The 22,579-nt window shown below is 38.6% G+C and overlaps 1 protein-coding gene across 3 annotated transcripts in view; it reads left to right on the forward strand.

The window, feature by feature from the left end:
* The window catches only part of ST7L (suppression of tumorigenicity 7 like), a 225,030-nt gene that overhangs the window by 52,366 nt on the left and 150,085 nt on the right, over window positions 1–22,579 (forward strand). For all 3 annotated transcript variants that reach the window (XM_006895714.1, XM_006895713.1, XM_006895715.1), the window contains exons 4-5: window positions 4,539–4,593; window positions 17,283–17,398. In XM_006895714.1, coding sequence (XP_006895776.1) covers window positions 4,539–4,593; window positions 17,283–17,398 — 171 coding nt within the window. The remainder of the gene's footprint in view (window positions 1–4,538; window positions 4,594–17,282; window positions 17,399–22,579) is intronic.

The following is a 22,579-nucleotide window of genomic DNA, read 5'->3' on the forward strand; positions in this document are numbered from 1 at the left end:
CAGATAAACATTCTTCTGGTATTCCCTGCTTTCAGCTAAGATCCATCTAACATTAGCTACATTATCCCTAGTACCACAACCCCTTCTGAACCCAGCCTGGACTTCTGGCAGTTCTCTGCTGATGTGCTGTTCCAGTCGTTTTTGGATAATCTTCAGTAGAATCTTGCTTGCATGCAAAATCAATAATATTGTTCTGTAGTTTCCACACTCTGTTGGGTCATGGGAACAAATATAGATCTTTTTCAGTCAGTTGGCCAAGTTGTTGGTCTCCAGATTTCTTGGCACAACTTGGTGAGCACATCCAGGGCAGCATCTGTTAGCTGAAATACGTCAATTGGTATATTCCTGGGGCCTTATTTTTTGCTATTTCCTTCAAAGCAGCTTGAACTTCTTCCTTCATCACCATAGGCTCTTGCTCAAATGTTATTTCATTAAATTCTTCTGTATCTGCCAATTCCTTTCGATACAATGACTCAGCATATTCCTTCCATCTTCTTTTAATACTTCCTGCATCATTTAATATTCTGCCTAAAGCATCCTTGATTATAGCAACTTGAGGTTTGAATTTGTTCTTCAGTTCATCTGCATAGAGAGATAATTTTACTTCCTCTTTGTAGAGGCAAGGTTTTGTGTTGTTTGTTTTTTTTAACTTTTAATTTCTTTTTTTTAAAAGAAATTTATTATTTTGTATGTGTGTGTTCCATCAAATCAGATCTGACTGGTACAGGAGGAGATTGTTCCTTCTTCTCCTGCAGAGCATGTGGTGGATTTGAACCATGCAACTCTGGGATTGCAGTACACCTTCTTGCCACTAGGCCACCAGAGCTCAACTGGAGAGGCAAGGTTTTATTGCTTTCATTGTGTTGAGTTCTTTTTGGTGTTGTTACTAGTTACTTTGGTCCATGATGCTTTCTGTGGTACCTCTGTAAGAAGGACATTTCTGAGTCTTTCCTCCAATGCTGGTCTTGTTTTTACAAACTCTCTTAGGTTCTGTTTTTCTGGGAATATCTTGATTTATTCTTCATATTTGGGGGATAATTTTGCTGGGTGCAGTATTCTTGGTTGACAATTGAGTTCTTTGTGTGTTTGATATATGTCCTTCCACTCCCTTCTTGCTTGCATTGTTTCTACTGAGAAATAGGCACTTAATCTTATCTGCTCTCCCTTGTAGGTTACTCTTTGTTTCTACCTTGCTGCTTTCAGGATTCTCTCCTTATCTTTGGTTCTGGCAAATTTAACCATGATATGCCTTGGTGTTTTTCTTTTGGAGTCTATTCTATATGGTGTTCGGTGAGCTTCTTGAATATATATTCTTTTGTTATTCATTATGCCTGGGAAGTTTTCCTTTAGTAATTCTTCCACAACTTTTTCGGTGCCTTTATTTGCTTCTTCCTGTTCTGGGATGTGCATGTTATTTCTCTTGATGGTGTCCCACATTATTCTTAGGTTTTCTTCTTTCTTGTCTCTGCTTTTGGCTCTAGGAGATCAGTGGTGATAATTCTGTCTTCTGTTTCACTGGTTCTGTGTTCCATCTCTTCAACTCTGCTCTTGTCTCCCTCCGTCATGTTGACAGCATCTTAAACGTTGGACCCCATATTTTGGATATTGGTTTCTTGTTTTTCCAGTGCCGCTAATGCCTCATTTGTTTTCTTACATTCTGGATTGGTTTTTTTGAGCTCCTCCTGGTTTTTGCTTGTAGTATTCTGTAATTCTTCAATTTTGTCTCTCATCCATTGAAAATATTCAGTCATTGGTCTTTTAATTTCTGTGTCAGAAAGTTCCATCAGACTTTCTGGCTTCAGGAAATCCATTGATACTTTGTCACCCTTTGTGGGTGACATCTTGCTTTATGCATGTATAGTGTTTGGAATAGCTTGCTTTCTTCAAGACATCGATATGTTGTCGATCTGAAGACAATGCTATAGAGATCAGTTGGGCAGCTACCCCACTTGTGTTTTTCTCTGAACTTCTGACTCCAGGGAAATGTCAGTTCAGAGCCTGTGAGAGCAGCCTCTTGTAGGTAAGACAGATCAAGGTTCTCCGGATTAAAGGCAAGTTGATTGACCAGATGTGTAGGCACAGGTGTGGAGCTAAATGGGGAGGGGCATGCATGGGGTGGGGTGATCAAAAGGGTAGGTCAACCACTTGGGGGACCTCTGTCAGACCTCAGCTGTCTGGGTATGCTTACGATTGGAGTCCCTAATCAAATTTCAGCTGTCCATCTCCCACCCAGTGGTTTTCATTCAGTGGTCCCTGCCCAGTGGCACTTACACAGGTGTCCTGGTTCCAGCGGGACCCAAGAAGTAAAAGTCAAATTGAAAGGAAAAATAAATAAATTAAAATATTTTAAAAAAAGTCAAATTCCCACCAACCCACTCGCCTCTGGCTGGTCTGCAATGTCCACAAAAGTTCAGACAAATTATCACTGGCCCACTCATTCCTGAGCAGTCTGCCTGGCCCAAGAGAGCTCAGCCAAATTCCCACCAGTGGGCTCACCCTTGGGTACTCTCCCAGGCAATTGGCAGTGCCTAAGAAAACTCAGTTAGGATACTACTGGCCTTTCTCGTGCCACATCAGTCCCACAAGCAGCTCAATTGTTGGCTTCAGGTGATGGCTGGATCAGCAGCATGGCTTTGTGTTCTGATTCAAAATCCTACTGTCCATTGCTGTTGATAGGTCTCTGTGCTGCATGAAGGGCTTTCTAGTGGCCCTGAGGTGCTGCCAGGGGTGCAGGGTTATGGCGCAGCCACCAGGGTGTTCTGGCGGTGCGTGGGCACGGGATGGTGGTGGGGGTGGTGGTGTGGTGGGGTTGGCGCTGTGGGGGCGGGGCTTGGGCACCACGGGAGGGGCTGCAGTCTGTTCCCAGATTTTAAGCTACTAAGTCACTGGTCCTCAGCACGTCAGACTGCCCCTGTCGCTGGAGTGTGCCACCCATATAGCTGGTCGTTTCAAACTACATGTATTTGAGATTGAAGCACATCTTCTTACCAGAGTCAATGGAACATAACAATAATTTATTATTAAAAAGTGGTTTTACTTGTGGTTCCATACATTTACTTTGAGAAATTATGATGTAAAAAATATTTTCTATTTATTCTTTTTTCTGGTAATAAACTTTAGGCAAATTCTCATTGATTAAATATAATATCTAAACATAGGGTCGCTATGAGTCGCAGGCGACTCGACGGCACATAACAACAACAACAACAGCAAACTTTGTTAACTTTCATTAAACCATTTATTCACACTCTGTTTTACAGTATTAATTACAATACTCACAATACATTCACACTTTTCCTACTTGTAATTCTCATTTCCATTAATCCTTCTATCTTACCACTTCCTTGGTAAAATTTGAGCTTTCAAGTGAATATTACAATTTTGAAAAATCTGTATCTGCTACCAGGAGCCTGGCAACTTCCCAATCCAGAAAGACATTTTTAGGAACGTAGTGTTACATTAGGGAGCTTTGGTGGCCTAGTGTTAAGAAGCTGTGCTGCAAGCCTGAAGGCATGCAGTTTGAGGCCACCAGCTGCTCTGCAGAAGAATGATGGGCAGTCACCTCCCATGTGATTAACTGCCACTGAAAACCTGCTGGAGGGTCAGCTATGGGTCGGTTCTGACTCGACAGTACACAACAACAACAGTGGTCCATTAGGAGGTCTGGTGGCCTGGTGGTAAGAAGCTGCACTACAATCCCAAAAGCATTCAATTCAACTCCATCAGCTGTTCCAAGGGAGAAAGATAGATAATCTCCTCCCATTTGATTAACTGCCTCTGAAAACCCTCAGGAGAGTCAGCTATGGGTTGGTTCTGACTTGACGATGCATAACAACAGCAGTGGTTATATTAATGAATGTAAATTTTAAAATCTTAAAATGTTTGTACATCTTCCCTGGTCTTCTTTTTCTAATCTTATTTACAAATATCTCTCTCAATCCTACCTATACTCTAGCTTAACCATATTGTATAATTTGATAATGCTTCCTCTGCTTGGAATTTCTTCACTTGCAAACTTCTCATCTTTTGCAGTGCAATTCAAATGTCACCTCCTTTATCAAGTCTTTCCTGATTTTCCCAGAGTGAAAGTAATAATTTTATTTTATTCTGTTGCAGTGAAACATGTCTACTGTAGAATTTAATACACAGTTTAGATTTGTTGCTTACGTGACTAACTCTGATGTTGCATTTAGTTAAATTAAACATATTAGTTCTAGATATTGTGCTAGACTCCAGGAATAAAAAAAACTGAAGAGTTCTTTATCTTAAAGGGAGAAAAGGGAAATCACACCACAATAAGGTAAAGGCCATATTTTAATTGTGAGTCAAATGTTATGGAGACAGAGATAAGAGAATATCCAAGTTGAATTGCATGCTTATTGAAAGTAGGGACCCCCTATGACTTCCTCATCCTTGTACCATCTGTGGCTTGTGCTGTGCTTGGCATACAATGGTGCACAATAAATGTTGGCTAAGTAAAGATTTAGTTGCATTTGATTGAAATCTTATTTTTCCTCTTTTTCTCCCTTGTTTTTTAGAATGCAAGGTATGGAGAAACCCTCTAAACCTTTTCAGAGGAGCAGAATATAGGAGGTATTACATTTTCCTTTTAGTATAATCATATCATTGGTCTTAAAGTAAAATATAATACAAATATGTATCTTTATAAATTTTTGTACAGATTGTATAGTATACAATATTGGTAAAAAATTAAGTGATTAGGCCGTTTCATTGGTTACATTGTGATGGATTTTTTTTTTATAATCATGAGAAATTTTTTTTCAGATCGTATGTTTGTGATATATATTAAGTATATATTTGGTCCCTGGTCTGTATGGAAAGCCTTTTGTAAGAATTGTCAGATTAAAAAAAAAATTATGTTGTTGGATACCAGAAAGTAAACTAGGATTCATTGTGACCCTTATATACAACAGATTGAAATCCTTCCCAATCCTGAGCCGTATTAAAAATATCTGCTTTACATAAGCCCATTGCTGCCAGTCTACTCAGTAAGGGTCTTCTTTCCACTACTGACCTTCTACTTTTCCATGCATATGTGCAAGGATTGATGCCTCCTAATAAAGGATGTGAGATGATGTCTTACCATCTTAGTCTGCAAGGAATTTAAATCATATTGTAATCAGCCCTTAACAAGTATATAAAACTCCTTCAAATTAATCTTACATTAATTTTATTCCAGGTTCCATTTTATGTCACAATAATTGTTTGTGTTTTAGTAAGTATTTTAAAATTTCCTTCAAATTCATTGATAGTACACATTATATTTTGAACTGATTTAAAGACTTTTTACTGTAATGAAGATTGTGCATTAATTATATTTATTTCATACTGGTTTGCTTACAAATTTCATATACATTGTGTCACACTATTCTTCATTCTTACTGTGTTTCATACAATCATACCCATGCATTATGTTTTATAAAATTAATTACCATTAGACCTTGCCCATTGTTGCCCTGTCTTTTCACCTGGATCCTTCCTATTTCCTTCACCCTCTCCTTCCACCCACCAAACTGTGCAACCCTTTGGTTTTGCTTCTACCCATCCTCACCGTTTTGCTCCCATCCCTTCTCCTGTTGGGTTCCCATACATGTTATACTTGTTATCCTTCTATTTTTATAGTAATGGTCTTATTCAGTATTTGTCCTTATAAGACTGAGTAAGTTCACTCAACATAATGCTCTCCAGTCTCTCCCAAGTTATGTAGTAGTTTTAGAAAGAATATGTAATGTTTCATGAATTTGCATGTTATCCTTGCATAGGGGCCACCATGCTAATCTTCTCTGTATTGTTCCAATTTTAGTATATGTGCTGCCAAATTGAGCACAATAAATTACATTTTTTTATGATTGCCCACTTAGCAATATTTTATGTTTTCTTTTTTTATTAAATTTTAATGAGCATTTACAGAGATTTTGGATTTCCATTCATTCATTGTTGCACTATTTTCTCTACCCCCCCCAGTTCATTTCTCTTTCCCCCTTCCCCCAAAAGTCTGTTTTAATTGTCCCATTGCCACAGTGCTTGTCAAAACCAGTTCTGATTAATCTCCTTTGTCAGTGTGTCCTTTGTCATTCCCTATCACTCTCCCCTGAGATGTTTTCTTTTTCTTGATAATGACTTATAAAATAGGTAAACATTTTATTTGCTCTAATAAGTATGTTAAATTTTGGTTTTTATTTATTTTTAACTTTTTGTGTTTTTATTGAAGATTTACAAAGCGAATTGGTTTTTCATTCATACATTTTGTATTATAACATTAATTACAGTACCCACAATGTATTCACTATTTTCTTACTTTGTACATAAAATTCTCATTTCCATTAATCCCTCTATCCCACTACTTCTCACCTTTTGGACACTAACTTAAGTCTTGGATCACTTAAATAATCCATCTAATGTACTTAGTGGGAGAAAGATGGGCAGTCTCCTCCCATACAATTTACTGTCTCTGGAAACCTGCTACAGGGTCAGCTATGGGTTGGTTCCTAATCATCAGCACACAACAACAACAATGCACTTGAGTGAGCTCTAGTGGCATAATCCTTAGAGAGTTGCACTATTAACACAAATGTAATATCCCTCTGTTAATTTTTTTAATCCACTGGTGTCTCCAAGGAAGAAAGATGTGAAGTCACCTTCCACACAATTTACAGTTTCAGAAATGTGCTAGAGGGCCAGCTGTGAGCTGGTGCTGACTCAACAACAATGTGTTGAGTTGAACAGAATGTCCTTAAGAAATGCTTTTCTACTATAAAATATATACATGTCTGTTGTAGGAATATAAAAAAATGTATGCAGCAGTGTAAGAAGAGTGCAATGGTGTGGGGAAAGGCACATCTGATCTCTACTATTATCACAAGGTAGAACAGCCCCCATCAACAATATCTACAGTAATGTCACATGTGAGGTCGCAGCATTCAGAAGACCAGTCCAGCAAACTAGAAGACTGCCAGGAATCGAAAGGCCTCCCGTGTTCCAGGGATTCTCACCAGGTGGAGGAGGAAGCAGAGTTCCCACCTCCTTCTGTCTCCGCAGTTCTGCCAGACCTGGCTGACTTGAAAAGCTGTGACAGTCAAGCTTTGCCCTCCCCGGACCCCAAGGCCGCTTTGTCGCTCAGCTGTGGCCATTCCAGAGGACTCGCAAGTCACACCCCACAGCACGACATCCTGGATACCCTCTGTAGGACCATTGAGTCTACCATCCACGTGGTAACAAGGATATCTGGCAAAGGAAACCAGGCTGCTTCTTGACGTCAGATGTAGCATGTCTCCTTTTAAGACCCCTTCCCTACCTTCGATGCTGTTTGTGTAAGTTTTGCTCATTTCTGTTTCGTGCTTCAGTTTGTCCAGTGCTTTCTGCTTGAATGGCGAGATAGATTTAGAGGCTTACTTCTTGGCCAGGCAGAACTCCAGATGAAAAAATTTGCATCTTACAGTCCACTTTCTAAAGGGCAATCAGATAATGGCTATGTTTTATGTAATTAAGAGTTCACTGTAGTGGCTTTCATTGAATATGGCTGTCTGGGAGGAACAGGGTTCCCTGTACAATGTAATTTAAACTTACAGCATTTTTACTGTGTATAATATGGTGTCCTCTGTGCCAGTTTTGTACCTTATAATAGAGGCAGGTTGCCTCCGATCGCTGTGGTTCTTATTATCAAAATTACGTTTACTTGTATACGGAACAACCACAAGAAATTTGATTCTGTAAAGAATCCTCTTTAGCTGTGGCCTGGCAGTGTATACATGGTGCTTTATTTAACAGAATACCTGTGGAGGGAATAAAGCACACTTGATGTACAAATAATTGTTTTCTTTTTATTGACATGACTGATTGCTATTCTGTGCACTTAATTAAACTGATTGTGATGAAAAAAAACAACAAAAACAAAATTAATTCCTATGAGGTGGCATTGCCTCCACATCCTCTGTACCTACTTGTACTAATTCTCACACCAACCCTTCATCCTAGAGATCTCTCTGCTCTGCTACTAGGTCTGTTAATCCATTGCTGTGGCCACACAGAACTCACAGAACCATGCTCATGGTTATGGAATTTATTAGGGAAGTGAAAAGGTTACAATTCAGGTTGGAAACAGGATGTAATTTTTCACTCAGGACAGTTGCTCATGAATGCTTGCAGGTCCTTTGACCTTCAACTTCTTGGCTTTAGGTCTGTGTTACAAAGCTCTCTGTTGTTTGCTGTTGAGTTGAAAATAACTCATAGCTGACCCTCCAGCAGGTTTTCAGAAACAGTAAATTGCACAGGAGGAGATTGTACATCCTTCTCCCATGGAGCAACTGGTAGATTTGATACATGTGTCTTTAGGACTACAGTGCAGTTTCTTACCACTAGGCCATCAGAGATCCCTTCAAAACTTTCTTGTTGCTGTTGTTGTTAGGTGCCATTGAGTCGAGTACACCTCATAGTGACCCTATGAACAACAGATCTAAACCTTGTCCCATCTGTGCCAACCTCACATTCAGACTTTTATTGTAGCTACAGTGCCTGTGTCAATCCTCCTGGTTTAGGGGCTTCTTTTCTTTCATCATCCCCCTACCTTTCCAAGGAAAAGCCTTTCCTAACAACATGCCCAAAGGATGTGAGATGAAGCTTCACCATGTTTGCCTCAGGAGCACTCTGGCCACACTTTCTCCCAGGCATATCCATTTGTTTGTTTTTTTTTAGTTCATGGGATATTCAGTGCTCTTCTCCGACACCACAACTCAAAAGATGTCAATGCTTCTTCTGTCATCCTTATTTATTGTCCAGCTCTCAGATGCATAGCAAGTGATTGAAAAGACCATAGCAGAAATCAGGTGCAACTTAGTCTTTGAACCGATCATTACTATTTGGTATTCTGGAGAGCTCTCTGACAGCAGACTTGCCCAGTGTGATATAGTTCCTGATCTCCTGACTACTAGTACCATGGGTATTGATTGTGGATCCAAGCAAGATGAAATTATTGACAACTTCAGTCTTTACCATCTATCATGATGTTGCTATTTGACCCAGTGGTGATGACCTTTGTTTTGTTTTCTTGATGTTAAGATGCAATCCATATTGAAGGCTTTTTAAAAGTCCTGCCAATTACAGTATCTCTCTCTCCCACATCTTCCAGCAAACTTAGATAAAGACCCAGGCTCTGCTTTCATAGGGTAGTAGTCCTAGATCAGCCCTATCCCACATCATTCTCTGGTTTGCTACTGCTATTGCTGCTGCTCTCACATAGGTACCAGTCTGACAGGTACAGTAATCTCTGGCCCTGAAGGACACGTACTGCAGTCTCTACTTCTTCTTTGTTGCTGGTAGTGAGATTGCCATCTTCTGCTAAACCCACTCAATTTAAACCAATCTCCTCATGAGTTCTTTATGCACCCTATTTGCATGTTCCCACCCGGCCATGTGAGTGGTCTAGGAAAGCCAACTTTAAATATTACTCATTTATTTATTTTATATTTTGGTCTATTTTTTTCATTTTAATGAATGTTTAAACATTATATGGATTTCATTCAATCATTCACACGTATTTTGTTTTATAACATTAATTATGATTGAATAATGGGCTAAGCAGCTGTGCTGCAATCTCAAAGGCACGTGGTTTCTATCCACCAGCTGCTCTGAGGGAGGAAGTTGTGTAATCTCCTGTGAGATTTAATGCCTCTGAAAACCTGCTGGAGGGTGAGCTACAGATCAATACTGACTTGATGGTACACAACAACAACAACAATGTAATAAAGGTGATGCCTCTTGTGGTTCTTATGTAAATTATAGCCTCTGAAAACACACTGGAGAGTCAGCTATGAGTCAGCTCCAACTTGATGGAAATGAGTTCAGTTGAGTTGACTGTAATTGATAACACTGTCTCATCCAACTATTTTTGTCTATTTCTCTTCACCTAACTTAGCAACTTACTATTTTTGCTCCTCTCTCCCTCCCTTCTCATGTTTACTAACCCCCAAGATTGATTCTGTTTGTGTATAAACCTTTACTTAATATTTTAAATGAGTAGCCTTATACCATAATTGTCCTATTTTTACTGACTTATGTCACCCAGCATAATTTGTCCTAGATCCATACATGTACAGTATTTCACAAATTCTTTATCATTTTTTAGTGATGCATAATACTCCAATATGTGAAAGTAACAGTTTCTTTATCCATTTATTAAGAAAGTAATTTTGAATAATAAGTCCATTTTACCACAAGAAGAAAATAAAGATATCTTTATAAAATGCCATTTTTTTCTCCTTTGATGCAGTTTTTGTCTTGAAGTCTATTTTATGAGAAATTGATAGTTCCACATTTATTCTTTTCTAATTTATAATTCCCCACTCCCTCCTTTATGGTTGATTTTCAGTGTTTCTTTGTCCTTGGGTCTCAAATGTGTCTCTTATAAACTAGCATATTAATGGGTCATGTTTTCTTAACCATTCTACTATTATTTTTCTCTTGATTTGTACATTTAACTCATCCATATGCAATGCAGTTATCAATGAGTATTGTTTTATATCTGTCATTTTTCTCTCCTGTTTTTTTAAAATAAATTTTTTATTTGATACTGGTGTATTTACAAAGTTCACATACATTGTTTTTCACACCAGATCTTTTCCATTTCCTTAACCCACCCTCCCTCTACCCATCAAATTGTGCAACCCTATGATTAACCCCCTACTCATCATCACCCCTCTGCTCCTATCCTCCCTCACTTAGATCTTCATACACATTTTGCTAGTTATTGTTCTTTTCCTACAATAATGATCTTATACATTATTTTTTATAGAACTGAGTTAGTTCACTTAGCATAATGCTTTCCTGTTCCTCCCAAGTTAGATAGTGATTTTCAAAATCATTGCTCCTGTTATATATGCTGCATAATATTCCATCATGTGAATGTACCATAATTTCTCAATCCATTTGATTGTGATTGGACATTTGGGCTGTTTCCATGTTCTTGTGATGGTGAATAATGCTTCTATGAACAAACATTGGTGTACAAATATCTGTTTGTGCCTCAGTTCTCATGGCTTTTCTTATAATTTTCTTCACTGCTATGTTTTAGTCTTTATGATTTTCCTCTTTTTTTATATTGATGAGAAGGTATGTTAATATTTTTTGGAGTTTACCCTGTTAGTATTTGATTCTAAAATCTAAAACAGTTCACTTGTGTTAAAATCCTTTGACTTCCTTTCCATTTAGAAATTCTGTAACTACACATTTTATTCCTTATTTTCACATTGTAGTTGGCCTCTCAAATCTCTACCCAAAGTCGCATTTTGGCTCTCATGGACTTGCTTTAATTTTCTTAATTTTCAATTTTAATTTGTATGTGAACAGTTGATGGCCTGTACACCGACTAGCAACTGGCCTTGTTCTAACTGATGATGACACAGCCTTCTCTACAGTTTCTTTTCATAAATGTGGTATATTTGATACCTTTGTTTCTTGTCTGGTAAGGTCACATATGTAGTCACTGTTTAGATTTAAAAAAAAAAAGATTTATTGTACAAAATTCTATGATGCTATCTTTAGCCTCATGTCTATTATAAGTAGACATGGTCATTTCTAACTACCAGTGCTTATTTGTGCCCATCTTTTGCATTCCAATCATGAATTATTATTAATGCATCTTGGTTGCATGTTTGATAATTCTCAGATTACAAAAGTATGTTTGTTGTTGTTGTTGTTATGTGCTGTTGAGTCACCTGCAACTCATAGCGACCCTATGTACAACAGTCCTAAACTCTGCCCTATCCTGTGCCAATCTCACCATCTCAAACACACCTGACCCCATTATTACCCCAGTCACTGAATCAATCCATCTCATTGAGGGTCTTCCTCTCCTGCGCTGTCCCTCCACCCTCCCAAGCATGACGTCTCTCTCCAAGGACCGGTCCCTTCTTGCAACATGTCCAAAGTATGTCAGATGAAGCTTCAGAATCCTTGCCTCCAAGGAGCAGCCTGGCTTTACCCTCTCTAGGACAAACCTGTTCGTTTTCCTAGCAGTCCATGGTATGTTCAATACTCTTCTCCAACCCCACAGCTCTCCTTCTATCATCCCTAGTCATTGTCCAGCTCTCCGATGCATAGCAAGTGATTGCAAAGACCATGGCATGTATCAGGCGCACCTTTGTCTCCAGACTGACATCTTCGCACTTTAGCACTTTAGAGAGGTCTCTAACCGCAGACTTTCCCATTGCAATACAACATTTAATTTCCTGGCTGCTGTGCCAAGAGTGTTGACTGTGGATCCAAGCAAACCAAAACTGTGAACAATCTCACTCTCTTCACCATCCATCATGCTGCCAATTGGCCCAGTGGTGAGAATCTTTATTTTCCCTGACCTTCCACAGCAAGTGCTTGAGGTCCTCTTCAGTTTCAGCAAGCAAGGTTGTGTCATCTGCATAGTAAAGGTTGTTGTTGATTCTTCTTCCAATCCTGATGCCACATTTCTCCTCATAGAGCCCAGCCTCCCGGATAACCTGTTCTGCATAAAGATTGAAAAGGTGTAGAGACAGGATACAGCTCTGGTGTACACCCTTCCCAATTTTGAACCATGCAGTGTTTCCTTGCTCTGTTCTGATGACTGCCTCCTGGTCCAAGTATAGGTTTCAAATTAGTACAATCAGGTGTTCTGGGATTTCCATTCTTCTCAGAGTTAGCCACAGTTTGTTATGATTGACACAGTCAAATGCCTTTGAATAATCAATGAAACAAAGATATATATTCTTCTGGTATTCCCTGCTTTCAGCTAAGATCCATCTAACATTAGCTACAGTATCCGTAGTACCGTGGGGTAGAAATCCATATTTTGTCATCTCTGTTTTTAGTGGTTGATAGGTAAATTTAAATAAGCATATTAACAGATTGTCCTTGTATGCATATTGATACTATCCCGTCACTGATAATATTGTTCTTGAGAATAATTCGCTCTCACTCACAGCCCTAGAGTTGGTTCTGACTGTCAATGATACTCCTTCCCGTTCCCAAGGCTGCAGATCTTAACAGGAGCAGATGGCCCATCTTTCTCCTTGGGAGCAGATGATGGATTCACATGGTTCACTGCACACCACCCTTCAGACTTCTTTTATGCTTCAGGCTACATCTTGAAATATTCTTTTTTGACAAAAAAAACCCCAAAAACCCCTGCAACACTGTTCCTCTTTACGTTTTCATTCCTGACCTACAGGCCATGTGATTGTCCAGTTTAAAATGTTCAGTGCTATTTATTCATATAAATTTTGACAACTTCCAATTTTCCTACAATCCAATTCCCTACATAATTTCTTCATTTCTTACTCCAGTTGTTAACAAATATTTGGAGCTGTTTCTACTAATTTTGAGTTGATTAACAACTGTTTTATAAGGAAGCGTATGACTGATCAGCAATATATGTTATGCAGATGATACAACCTTACTTACTGAAAAGTGAGGAGGACTTGAGACTCTTGCTGTGTAAGATCAAAGACCATAAACTTCAATATGAAGTACATATCTACATCAAGAAAAAAATTCCTCACCAATGGACTGATAAGCAATATCATGATATATGGAGAAAAGATTGAAATTTCAATTTCATGATTTCATCTGACTTTGGTCCATAGTCACCACCTTTAGCACCACAAGTCAGGAGTTCAGGAGGTATATTGCTTTAAGCAAGTTTACTGTCAGGGACCTCTCCAAATTATTGCAGAGCAATGTCAATTTGTTCAGGCCATGGTCTTTTCAATCATTTGCTATGTATCTGAGAGCTGAACAATGAATTAGGATGACAGAAGAAGAATTGATGCATTTAACTGTAGTGTTGAAGAAGAGTACTGAATATTCCTTGAAATTCCAAAAAAAAAAAAAACCAAACAGATATGTCTTGGGAAAAGTGGAGCCTGAGTGCTCCTTGAAGGGAAGGATGGCAAAGTTTCATCTCATATACTCTGGGTATGTTGCTAGGTGAGGTTATTCCTTGGAACGGTGCATCATACTTAGAAATGTGGAGGGTTAGTGAAAGAGAGGAAGAGTCTCTACAAGATGAATTGACACAGTGACTGTAACAGTGGGCTCAAATGTGTTAGAGATGATGAGAGTAATACAGGATTGGGCAGAGTTCATATCTGTTGTTCATAGGTTCTCTATGAGTCATACTTTATGGTAGCTAAAACCAACAACAAGTTGTTCTCTTAATCAAATATGATCAAGAACTACTAATACAGAAAGAAGTATAGTTTGAAGTGAAGACATTGACCAAAAAAATAAAGCTTCAGGAATTGATGAAATACCCTTTGAGTTCTTTCAACTAACTGATGCAGTACTGGACATGCTCACTCATCCATACCAAGAAATATAGAAACCTGTTAACTGGTTAACTGACTGGAGAGATCCATATATTCCAATAAAAAAAGGATACAACAAAATATAGAAATTATGAAGCAATAAAAATATTATACAAAAGTAAAATTTTGCTGAGGATAGTTTTAAAAACCTTGGAGCAATATTCAGGCTGTATTCAGAAGAAGCTATGGATTTAATGATATTGCTGAAATTGGATGGATCTTGGTTGAAAGCAGAAAATACCACAAAGATATTTACTTATTTTTTTTAGACTATATAAAGTGATAGTGGTTACTGAGAAGCATAATACATTATTTAGATGACATTGAGAAGTAAGAAAATTCTGAAACGCCTAATTGTCCTTATGTAAAAACCGTACATAGATCAAGAAGCAGTCCTTTAAACAGAAAGAACTAGGGAATGTGGCATGGTTCAAAATCAGGAAAGGTGTCAGGCTTGTTGGAAGGAGGAGTGGCATTCACTTCTGTAATTACTTGCCTCCAGAAACCCTAAGAACCTGGAGAGAGGATGAGAGACACCCAAGTGTTGAGGACTCTTCTTCATAGGGTCACTATGAGTTGCCTGTGACTCGATGGCACTTAACAACAACAACAACATCAGGCTTGTATCCTTTCACCATACCTATTCAGTCTGTATGTATGCTAATAAAAACATCTGAGAAACTGGAGTATATAAAGAAGAACATGGCATCAGGATTGGAGCAAGACCCATAAACAACCGGTGATATGCAGAACAACAACCTTACAGAAAACTGAGAACTTGAAGCGCCTATTGATTGAAACTCAAGGACTGTAACCTTCAATGTGGATTACACATAAACATTTAAAAAGTTTTTACAAATGGATCAATCAAGATAATCATGATGAATGGAGAAAAGCTTGAAGTTGTCTAGTATTTAATTTTACTTGGATCTACAATAATTGTCCATGAAAGCTGCAGTCAGGAAATCAAAAGACATTCCAACTGGCTAATCTGCTGTCAAGGATTTCTTTAAAGTGCTAAAGAGCAAGAATGTAATTTTAAAGGCTGAGGTGCACCTACCTCACACGATGGTATTTTTATTTGTTTTATAGTCACATGAAAGTTGGAGAATAAGGAAGAGAGGATTGATGCTTTTGAATTGTGGTGTTGGTGAGGAGTAGTGAATGTTGTTGTTCATCACCTTCAAGTCAAGCATGGCTCATAGCGACCTAAGAACAAAAGGCCTGAAGCTCCTCTATAACTACCAACATTTATGAACGTTCATATGGAGTAGTGAATAGACTTCCCCAAACCAATACCTGGGTCTTAGAACAAGTGCAGCTAGAGTGTGCCTTAGAAGCAAAGATGGTTAAACTTTGACTCTCTATGAGAGTCAGAGAAAGAGGATCCATCTCCATGAGACAGAATGACACAGCGAGTACAACAAAGAACTTAAACACATCAGAGATTGTGAGGATGGCACAGGATCTAACAGAGTTTTGTTCTAGTGGACAAACATTGTACATGGAGTCACTCTGAATTGGAGTGGACCCAGTGGGACCTAATAACAATAGAAATGAACAGTCAGTAAATGAATGTTTAAAATTTTAATTGCATTACATTTAAGAATTGTTCCTCTTTACTTTTATGCTTTGAAACTTCAACTGTGTTTTCTTCTCACTTCCTTCAAATTTTAATTTTAATACTTGACTCTAATTAACTGATTGATCTCTGGTGGCCTAGTGGCAAGAAACTGTACTGCAATCCTAAAAGCATGCAGTTCGAGGCCACCAGCCGCTCTGTGGGAGAAGGATGGATATTCTCCGCCTGTGTAATTTACTGTCTCTGAAATCCCCCTGGAGGGTCAGTCAGCTATGGGTCGGTTTTGACTCAATGGTACACAACAACAGTAAGAATATAGGGAGTTCTGATGGACTAATGGTAAGAAGTTGTGCTGCCAACCCAAAAGCACAGGTTTGAATCTAACAGGTACTCCATGGGAGAAGGATGGGTAGTCTCATCCCATCTGATTTATAGTCTCTGAAAACCCACTGGAGGATCAGCTATGAATCACTTCCGACTCAACAACACCTAACAATAACAATAATGTTTTCATATATCTAACGCAGATTGCTTTCCCACTTCAAATCCAATATTTGCAGCACTGTTTGTTGAGTAATTTGTTCTTGTCTCAATTTGGGTTTTGATAACTGATTGTCATATTCTAAATAAGTCTGTAGATTATATTTTCTGTGTCATTACTGATTATAACAAGTTTCCAAAACACACTTAAATACACCTATATTCATAGTAGTGTTATTCACAATAACAAGGAAATGGAAACAGCCCAAATGTGCATCAACAAATGATTGTATTAAGAATCTGGTACATCCATACAATGGAATACGATGGAATGCTATGCAGCACTAAGAAACAATTATTTCATAAAATAATATATAACATTGGAGAGTCTAGAGAGTATTTTGCTGAGTGAAAGAACTTAGTCTCAAAAAGACAAAAACTGCATAAGACCATTATTGTAAAAATAGAAGGATAAGTGAGTTTATATAAGTGTTCAAAAGGAAAAGGAGGAAGGGGGCAGAAAAAAAGGGAAGGGTGGAAATCACTAGGATAGCTCAGGTTAGGAAGGGTGGTGAAGCAATAGGAAAGATTCAGCGGGGACTTGAAGAGATGGTGCACAGATCAATAGTAAATAATTATGTAAAACAGAATGTATATGAATGATTGCATGAAACAAAATGTAAAGTTTGTATAAAATACAATGTACATGAATGAAACACGATGTATATGAATTATTGTTTGCAAACCAAAAAATAGGGGGAAAAAACCATACTCAAAATAGAATCTGTAGTAGTATATACTTGGATCTTAATAGCCTTCATTTTAACCCCCCATGTTCAATCAAAGTATTTTCTTGTGTTTTTATTAAGATACACTTGGGTGACTGGTAAGGAGCCACTTACATACTATGACATGAACTTGTCAGCTCAGGATCATCAGACGTTTTTCACCTGTGACACGGACTTTTTACGCCCTTCAGACACGGGTGTGTATTATTACCTTTATGGAGTAAATGGTGATTGTGAAAATTATTTTAAAGAGCCTTTTGAGTTTTTTTGTATGATATATAGTTATTTGACTTGTTTTCATCATTTAATGATTATAAAACAGGTCGAACCACTAATGCAGTAAGAAATTCTGAAACTTGAAGACAGCAATCTTTATCAAAACTTTTCTATACCTAGTCCGCCTAATTCTTAGCTTTCTGTGAACTTCATTTAATCACTTAAGAGCCATGAGGAGGAATGTGACATCAGGATTGGAGGCAGACTCATCAAGAACCTGTGTTACATAGATGACCCAACTTTGCTTGCTGAAACTGAGGAGGACCTGAACTGTTCACTACAGAAAGTTAAGGACTGCAGTTTCAATATAGATTGAAGTTTAACATCAAGAGAACAAAGGTTCTCACCACTGGGCCAATTGACAGCACCATGATAGATTGAAAAGAGGTTGAGTTTGTTAACAATTTCTGCTTGCTCAGTTACACAGTCAACATTCTTGGAACCAGCAGTGACAAAATCAAAAGACAAATTACATTTGGAAAGACTACTGTCAGGGACCTCTACAGCGTGCTGAATTGCAACAGTGACAATCTAGAGACAAAGGTGCACCTGATGCAGGCCATGGGCTTTTCAATTGTTTGCTATGTATTAGAGAGCTGAACAATTACTAGGAATGACATATCATGGAGTGCCAAGAGAACAAACAAGTCTGTCCTGTTGTTGTTGTTGTTGTTGTTATGTGCCATCGCGTCGCTTGTGACTCATAGCGACCCTATGTACAATAGCCCTAAACTCTGCTCTGTCCTGTGCCAATCACACCATCTCTGATACACCCATCCTGATTACCCCAATCACTGAATCAATCCACCTCATAGGGGGCCTTCCCCTCTGCGCTGTCCCTCCACCCTACCAAGCATGATGTCCCTCTCCAAGGACCTGTTCCTCCTTGCAACATGTCCAAAGTATGTTAGACTGAGCCTTAGAATCCTTGCCTTTCAGGTAGAGGGTAAAACCAAGTTTTACCCTTGGTGGAGGGAAAGAGCAGGAGAGGAAAACCCCGGATGAGATGGTTTGACACAGTAACTAGGGTAATGGGGGTAGATGTGTCAGAGACAATAAGTCTGCCTCAGCATAGGGCAGGGCTCAGAGCTGTTGTATATACAGTTGCTATGAGTTATAGCTTGATGGCACACAACAACAACAACAACAACAATAACTTTAAAAAGTCACGTTGTCTATGAAGCTTTCTGTACAATCTTTGACATAGAGTTAAGTACTTCTCTGTATTTCCACATTACCAAGTTCAAACTTCTTGAAATAATTTTAGTTTATTCAATTACAAAAACTTATTTGTTAATTTTATCACATTTATTTCTTTCATAATTTTCCTCTCTAATAGACAGTGATTTTGCAAAGGCATTTGACTGTGTGAACCATAGCAAGTTATAGCTGATGTTAAGAAGAATCAGAATCCCAGAGCACTTAACTGTACTCATGCGAAACCAATACCTGGACCAGGAGACTGCTGTGCAAATGAGCAGGAGAACACTGTGTGATTTAAAATTGATAAAGGAGTACATCAGAGTTGTATTCTTTCTCCATACCTATTCAATCTGTATGCTGAGGAAATTATCCAAGAAGTTGGACTCTAGGAAGAGGAATGTGGCATCAGGATTCAAGGGAGACTCATCAATAACCTGTGTTATTGACCTGTAGATGTCACAACCTTGCTTGCTCAAAGTGTGGAGAACTTGAAGCACTTGTTGCAGAAGATCAAGGAATGTAGCCTTTGTTTGGTAAGGAGTGCATCTCATTGTAAAGAAAACAAAGATTCTTACCATTGGACTGATAGGCAGTCATCATGGATGGAGAAGAGATTGTCAGCAACTTCATGTTGCTTGGATCCACAATTAAGACTCTTGGTACCAGCAGTCAGGAAATTAGGAGACACATTGCACTGGGAAAATCTGCAATTAGGGACCTCTCCAAATGACTGAGGAGTAAATATGTCAGTTTGAGGACTAAAGTATGTCTGGTTTAGGCCATAGTCTTTCCGATTACTTGCTATGCATCTGAGACCTGGACAATGAATATGGATGATAGAAGAATTGATGTCTTTGGGCTGTGGTATTAGAGAAGAGGACTGAACATCCCATGGACAGCCAAGAGAACAAACAGTTATGTCTTGGAGAGGGTACAGTTGGGATGCTCTTTGGAGGAAAGAATGAAGAGGCTTTGCCTGACATACTTTGGGCATGTTGCTAGGAGGAGCTATTTCTTGGAGGAGGACATGATGCTAGGAAGGGTGGAGGGTCGACAAGGGTAGAGGGTCAGCAAAGGAGAGGAAGACCCTCAACCAGGTAGATTGACACAGTGACTGCTGCTATGGGCTCTTGTGTGTCAGGAAGTGTACAGATGGCACAGGATAGGACAGGGTTCAGATCTTTTGTTAATAGGGTCATTAGGAGTCATACTCAACTTGACAAAACCCAACAATAATAAAAGACAGTGAAACTTTGCAGATCAAGGACTACATTGTCTTTGTCTTTGTAACCCTCTCATCTAAAACTCATCTGGTATATTTTAAATATTTATTATTTGATTAAGTATGAATCAATAAAATATGGTGAATCACTTAAGTAATGTTTACTAATAATGTGCTAATACATTAAGAGTATTTAACATACACCACGTACTGGAACTAGTCCAAGTAATTTATATAAATATATTCATTTAACCTTCTGAGTCACTTTAAAAGATATTGTCAGTCCTTTTTTATTTTTTGTAATAATAACATTTTTATTTTAATTGTGATTTTAATGAAAGTTTACAGAAAGGTTGGATTTCCATTCATTCTTGGTTGCATATTTTCCTCCCTCCCTCTCTCCCATTCACTTTCTTCTTTTTTTTCTTTTTGTGGTGGTTCTTGTGTACCATTGAATTGGATCCAACTGGCAGAGGAGGAGAGATTCAAATTGTGTACCTTTGTGACTGCAGTGCAGCTTTTTACCACGAGGCCACCAGAGCTTCCTTCACTTTCTTTTTTTATTTTATTTTTTTTAATATTCATTCATTGTTGCACAATTCCCCTCCCTTTCTCCCTTCCTCCTCCATCAGTCCTCTTTGCAATGTACCTCTTATTCTGGACTGTTTGTCTTACATGTACTACCTAATCATCTGTTCCTTTTAAACAGTTCTTTTCTTCATCTATTCCAATGCAGTGTTTATTATCTATCCACTGTTTTCCTATTCTCCTAGTCCCTCATATCAGTCCTGCTTTATAAAAATGGTGTTATGCAGTATTTATCATTTTATTACTGAGATATTTCATTCAGCATAATGTCTTCCAGATTCACTCATGTTGTGTATATGAGTTCATTATTTTTCAGTGCTGCGTAGTATTTCATTGTGTGAATATATCATAGTTTTACTATTCATTAATTTGTTGATGGGCACTTGGGTTGCTTCCATCTCTTCTATTGTGCATAATGCAGCAATAAATAAGAGTGTGCATACATCTGTTTGGATGGCAGCTTTGGATTCGTCATGGTATATTTCCAGTAGTGCAATTACTGGGTCAAATGTTATTTCTATTTACAATTTTTGAGAAAGTGCCACACTGCCTTCCATGTTGGTTGTACCATTTTACATTCCTATCAGCAGTGAATAAGAGCTCCAGTCTCTACATAACCTTGCCAGCATTTGTTTGGTCAGTCCCTTTTTAAAAAGAAGGCAACTGAGGCACAGAGGAATGCTTTAAGGCATACAGATAATTACAAAGCTAGGTTTCAATTCAAGTCTGACTCCTTATCACTGCACTCTTGCTGCTCTTATTCATCATACTGGTTGTGTTTCCCTAGTGGCTTTTGTAAGCATTCCCCCCCCCCCATTTATGACTCCTGGTCTTGGGATCACTACTGATCTGTTTTCTGCTTGTTTTATATTAGAATACAACTTGAAAATTTGTTCTATTTCAGTTAATTGCTTGTGCTAATACAAAGTGAGCCTTTTGTGGTGGTGTAGCAGTAATCAAAAAGTTGGTGGTTTGCAATCACCAGCTGTTTCACAGAAGATAGAGCCCTCACCTAAAGAGTAAAAGATTCACCACCTTGGAAATCTAATAAAGAGCTATCACTTAGACTCAATCTGACAGCAGAAGGTTTGGGTTAAACCTTTTTTAGGAAGTCATGCACATTTCCCCTCCTTTATTTCTCCTTTGCTCTGAAGTTAGGATTGTTTTGGTTTTGAAGAATAGTCTTGAGAGGCTAATAGAACAGGTGAAAGCATGTTACTATTAGGTGCTGTCAAGTAGAGTATGACTCAGTGATCCTAAGAACAAAAGATCTGAACCCTGTCCTATCCTGTGCCATCCACACACCTCCTGACACACTGGAGTCCATTGTGACAGTCACTGTGTCCATCCACTGGGTCAAGGGTCTTCCTTTCCTTTGCTAACCTTTTACCTTTCTGAGCATCATGTCCATCTCCAGTAAATAGCCCTTCCTGGCAACATGTCCAAATTATGTGAGGTGAAGCCTCATTAACTTTACTTCCAAAGAGCACTCTTGCTGTACCCTCTCCAGAACATATCTGTTTGTTCTCTTGGCCACTATGCGATGTCCAGTCCTCCAACACCATAGCTCAAAGGCATAAATTTTTTTTTCTGTCATCCTTATTCACGGTCCTCCTCTCAGATGTATAGCAAGTGATTAGAAACACTATGACCTGAACTAGACATATCTTAGTCCTCAGACATCATTGTTGTTGTTGTTGTTGTTATGTGCCGTAGAGTTGTTTGCGACTCATAGCGACCCTATGTACAACAGCCCTAAACCCTGCTCTATCCTGTGCCAATCACACTGCCTCTGACATACCCATCTCGATTACCCCAGTCACTGAATCAATCCACCTCATAGAGGGTCTTCCCCTCCTGCGCTGTCCCTCCACTCTACCTGATGTCCCTCTTTAAAGACCTGTCTCTCCTTACAACATGTCCAAAGTATATCAGATGAAGCCCCAGAATCCTTGCCTCCAAGGAGTAGCCTGGTTTAATCCTCTCTAGGATGAATCTGTTTCTTAGCAGTCCATGGTACATTCAATACTCTTCTCCAGCACCACAGCTCAAAGGCGTCAATTCTCCTTCTATCCTCCCTAGTCATTGT

Source organism: Elephantulus edwardii, unplaced genomic scaffold, assembly GCF_000299155.1.
Source record: "Elephantulus edwardii isolate Elephantulus edwardi_28Jun2011 unplaced genomic scaffold, EleEdw1.0 scaffold00174, whole genome shotgun sequence".
Lineage (NCBI taxonomy): Eukaryota > Metazoa > Chordata > Mammalia > Macroscelidea > Macroscelididae > Elephantulus > Elephantulus edwardii.